At 43.2% G+C, this 4830-nt stretch overlaps 1 protein-coding gene across 1 annotated transcript; it reads left to right on the forward strand.

The window, feature by feature from the left end:
* Positions 1–1011: 1011 nt before the first annotated feature.
* On the forward strand, positions 1012–4452 carry LOC103516978 (protein yippee-like 2; the record flags this gene model as incomplete). The annotated part of the gene is made up of 3 exons (XM_008481973.3): positions 1012–1094; positions 2562–2670; positions 3749–4452. Coding segments are annotated over 3 exons (285 nt in total), but the record flags the coding sequence as incomplete, so codon positions are not given.
* Between the last annotated feature and the right edge of the window lie 378 nt (positions 4453–4830).

Below are 4830 nucleotides of genomic sequence, written 5' to 3' on the forward strand. Positions count from 1 at the left end.
TCCGTTTATGGGGCAACTATTGTAACTCTGCCAGCCTGGTTATGTAGCTTGGAAGGTAGCGCGTTAGATCGCAGATTCAGGGGGCACGGTTGGTTTAGTGGGGGCAGTTCAGCACTTGACAGAAGAACCCCTTCTTCGGCTCAAACCTGAAATGGAGAAGAATTACAAGTCAGACACGGTTGGTCTAGTGTTAATGCGCTTGCTTGCATGCAGAAGTCCCGGGTTCGAATCCCACCATCGACAAAATTTTGTACTCGTTTTTCGATTGCAAATATTTCAACGGGTTACTTTCTGGTGTTCTCGTGTTGACCCAGCACCTAAATGGGAAGAATTACGTCTCTTCTCACATCTGATGGAAGGCATACTATGGGATGGGCATGCTACGACACAGGCCACATGCGTCTAATGTAGCAGTTGTTTCATTGCTACGAAATAAAAACGGCGGTGGAACACTCATCTTTTTAAAAAAAAATCCCGCCCTGTGCGGATTTTATCCTAAACAAATAGCTTTCCTTCTCAGAACGGCTGGCTTCCTCCTATCCTGTCTTCCTTCGCTTTCGGGACGATCTTATCAGCAGTTACAGTTCCTTCCCTTTTCTTCGCCTTTTCCCGTGTTCAGACAGGGTCGGCGTTTTTCGTCAGCCTCTCAATCAGCCCTAGGGTGATCGTTTTTGGGCTGACATTTGGTTTTGGCTACGAAATTTTACGCGTAGATGCCCTTCGTACTCAACCTTTCCTATTTTCGTCAGCCTCTCAATCAGCCCTAGGGTGATCGTTTTTGGGCTGACATTTGGTTTTGGCTACGAAATTTTACGCGTAGATGCCCTTCGCACTCAACCTTTCCTATTTCATTCTCTCTCCCTGTTTACGTGTTTAAAGTCCCCCAGCCAAACTAAGCTTGTAAACTCCCTGTTTGCAATCCCCCAGCCAGACTAAGCTGGTCTACTCCCTGTTTAAAGTCCCCCAGCCAGACTACAGTTCCCTCTATCAATCTTTTTTTATGATTTCTCTTGTGTTAATAACATTATTTCGTTTGCTCCTATGTTTCAGTCATTTCAAGGAAGTCAGGGTAGAGCATACTTGTTCAATTCCGTGTAAGTAATATCTATTCTGTCCCGTACGTACGGTTGTACGGTACTACGCTAGACGCTACTCTACGGTCTGTTGAAATGTTCTTGACCGAAGTAGATTGAAAGAAGTAAGATCTAAATTTGAACACGATCGTCATTTGCATTTTGTTTGGGCTGCCAGCGGTGATAGCACGTTGAAAAAACCAGTACCCGATGGATCACTGATTGCAACGTTGAGCGTGGTTGGTGTCCAGATGGGTGACTAGCTGGATAATCACGTGCTACTTACTACCTTTTCTTGTCCTCAAGTGCCATAAAGGAAAATACAGTCGAACTTGTCTAATTGGGAATTCAATGGACCGACATTTTTCCCCTGTTTATCCAGATTTCCCATTGATCCTGTTTTCCCCATTTAGACGGGTCCCAATTAGACAGATTCGACTGTTAAAAGACTTTCCACTTGGCTTTGCGCACCAGCAGGGTTCGAGTCCCTTACGGTCGTTTTTCTTACAGGGTCAACGTGGGCTGCGGACCAGCGGAGGAGCGTGTGTTACTCACGGGGCTTCATGCAGTGGCGGACATCTATCACGTTGAAAAAACCAGTACCCAGTACGTTGAGCGTGGTTGGTGTCCAGATCGGTGACCAGCTGGATAATCACGTGCTACTACCTTTTCTTGTCCTCAAGTGCCATAAAGGAAAATACAGTCGAACCTGTCTAATGGAGGAGTTGCAATTAGGAAAATATTATTAATAAACGGTCGATTCCCACGTAAAAAGTTGTGAAAAATCCAAATCTGAGGTCAAAACTCCGAAAAAGAAACTTTAAAAGGTCGAAAATTCAATTTTTAATTGCCGTTCTAATGAAAAAGTTCAAAGAGTTGTGACGTCAAATTTCACGTCAAAATGCGCAGAAACGCTTGCGCACAAACAAACGAAGCGAGAGCCATGAATTATGACGTCATGGCCTACGGGAGCGTATGCCGTGACGTCAATATTCACGATTTACCGGTATTTTTTAAATCGATTCATCTCGGTATCTAGAAGTCGTAGAAGAAAAAGAAAAATTCCGTTGGTCCTCATTTTTCCTGCTCTATGACTTTGAAACATCACCCAAGTAAGCGCAACTGATCTATTGGGAATTCAATGGACCGACATTTTTTCCCACCTATCCAGGTTTCCCAATTACAATATGAAGGGGTTGAAGGGGCCACGATTTTTTTCGCCCTGTTTATCCAGATTTCCCATTGATCCTGTTTTCCTCATTGAGACGGGTCCTAATTAGACAGATTCGACTGTTAAAAGACTTTCCACTTGGCTTTGCGCAGCAGGGTTTGCGGGTTCGAGTCCCTTACGGTCGTTTTTCTTACAGGGTCAACGTGGGCTGCGGAGGAGCGTGTGTTACTCACGGGGCTTCATGAGGAGCTGCCCATGAGCTCACGTGACGTGATATAGTGTAGCTTACGTGATGTCATGGTCATATTTTCTTACAGGGTCAACGTGGGCTGCGGACCAGCGGAGGAGCGTGTGTTACTCACGGGGCTTCATGCAGTGGCGGATATCTACTGCGAATCTTGCAAGACCACGCTGGGCTGGAAATACGTAAGACGATTATAATAATATACTCTTGAGTGGAAGGTAACCACTAGGCGAGGTTAATACCGGAGGCGTTCTCTAACCCTTAGGCGGATTTCACATCTGGACTGCAACTTGTAGTATACGGCAGTTTTCATGTTGAGGGCTACATAGTCTTATGGGCCTGTTCACACTTGAACTTTAAGTTTAAGTGTGAACAGGCCCATAAGACTATGTAGCCCTCAACATGAAAACTGTCGTATACTACAAGTTGCAGTCTAGATGTGAAATCCACCTTAGAGCTCCATTATTTGTGGTCAAATTCTCAAATAAATGAGGATAAAATCCCATGCCTCGGCTGGGATCGAATTCACGCCCTCCTGTTTACCACGCCGAGTGTCTTTTTTTTTACACGCTTTATAGTGGCAGGATTCTCCTAACGGAGCTCTTCCACCCAACCACAAGTGTCTTGACCACTACACCACCAAGGCAGGTTTTATGTCTGGACAATACAACAATACATCCTCTCTTTACTGGTAAAATTTCTCCCTATTTTTATTGAAGAGCCAATTCTTATTAGTTGGTTTTTGCAACCAAAATTAGCGTCCCGTTAACTGAACCTTTTAACGTTACTTGACGAAAACTCGTTTCTGCGTATGTGCAGAATTCATCTAACGTTAAAAAGATTTAACGGGACGCTAATTTCAGCCAATTCTTATTAGTTGGTTTTTGCAACCAAAATTAGCGTCCCGTTAACTGAACCTTTTAACGTTACTTGACGAAAACTCGTTTCTCCGTATGTGCAGAATTCATTTAACGTTAAAAAGTTTTAACGGGACGCTAATTTTGGTTGCAAAAAAATCTGCAAAACCCCAAAATTTTGGTTGCAAATACGAAAATTTTGGTTGCAAAAATTAAATTCTCCCATCCTCCATTTCCACAGGAGCAAGCGTTCGAGACCTCGCAGAAGTACAAAGAGGGCAAGTACATCATCGAGCTCGCTTAATTTCGGTTGCAAAAAAATCTGCAAAACCCCAAAATTTTGGTTGCAAATACGAAAATTTTGGTTGCAAAAATTAAATTCTCCCATCTTCCATTTCCACAGGAGCAAGCGTTCGAGACCTCGCAGAAGTACAAAGAGGGCAAGTACATCATCGAGCTCGCCCACATGATCAAGGAGAACGGGTGGGACAACTAACATCCCCTGGGCGGGGACGAGGCCCTGCTTGTCCCCGCGCCCTCCCTCATCGCCCTCAAACTGGACCCGCGCCCGCCCCGCGCTGGGCCCGGCCAAGTGCCCCAGTTCCGAGCCCTGGCGATCCGACCCGAGCATAACCGAAACGTGAGCGTGCTCTGCTTCAACCTCTTTATTGTGTTCATTGTATTCCAGCTGGTCATTGGGCTGTACGTGCTGTATTTGTTCATTCAATGATATATACGCGCTGTATATTCACTGATACCTACATATATACAACCTGTATGTTCTTTCAGTGATATATGTGCACTTGTGCAGTATTTGCTGATCCAGTGAACTTTTACTTACTGTACATCTGTATGCTGTACTTGTTCATTCAATAATACATACGCGCTGTAATTTCAGATTTTTCAGCGAATGATATATGCTGTATTTTCAGTGATATTTACGCTCTGTATTATCCATTGATATAATATGGGATGTATCTTAATACAGTGGTACATATATCCAAATCCTTGTATTTGTTGATTCAGTGAACTTTTACGTGCTGTACTTGTACCAAATCAGTGATATACCTGCTGTATTTTTTGTTGGCCCAGTGACCTTTTGCGCGCTCTATCTCCATTTCTTCATTTGATGATCTGTAGCTGTACCTTCTCAATCAGTGATATAGGTACGCATTGTATTTTTTGGCCCAATTGACCTTTTTTACGCTGTACTCAAGTTATCTATTTCACTGGGAAAAACAAAAACCTCCTCACGGGCAATTTCATCATGTGATAGACCTATTTGAGGTTTCTTCTTTTTGATATTGATGAAGTTCAATTGTTACTCCTTGTTATTGAAGCATTAATAGCTCTGCACAAACGACCTACTATCTAGTATTAAATTACTATTAAAAAACTTTAGTACAAGATGAAAATTTTTACTAACTTCTGGTACATCTCTAAAGGGAATTTGGCTGAAAATCAAAAGCATAATAAACCAAGTCA

The sequence above is a fragment of the Diaphorina citri genome, unplaced genomic scaffold (genome assembly GCF_000475195.1).
Source record: "Diaphorina citri unplaced genomic scaffold, Diaci psyllid genome assembly version 1.1 scaffold1713, whole genome shotgun sequence".
In the NCBI taxonomy this organism is placed as follows: domain Eukaryota; kingdom Metazoa; phylum Arthropoda; class Insecta; order Hemiptera; family Psyllidae; genus Diaphorina; species Diaphorina citri.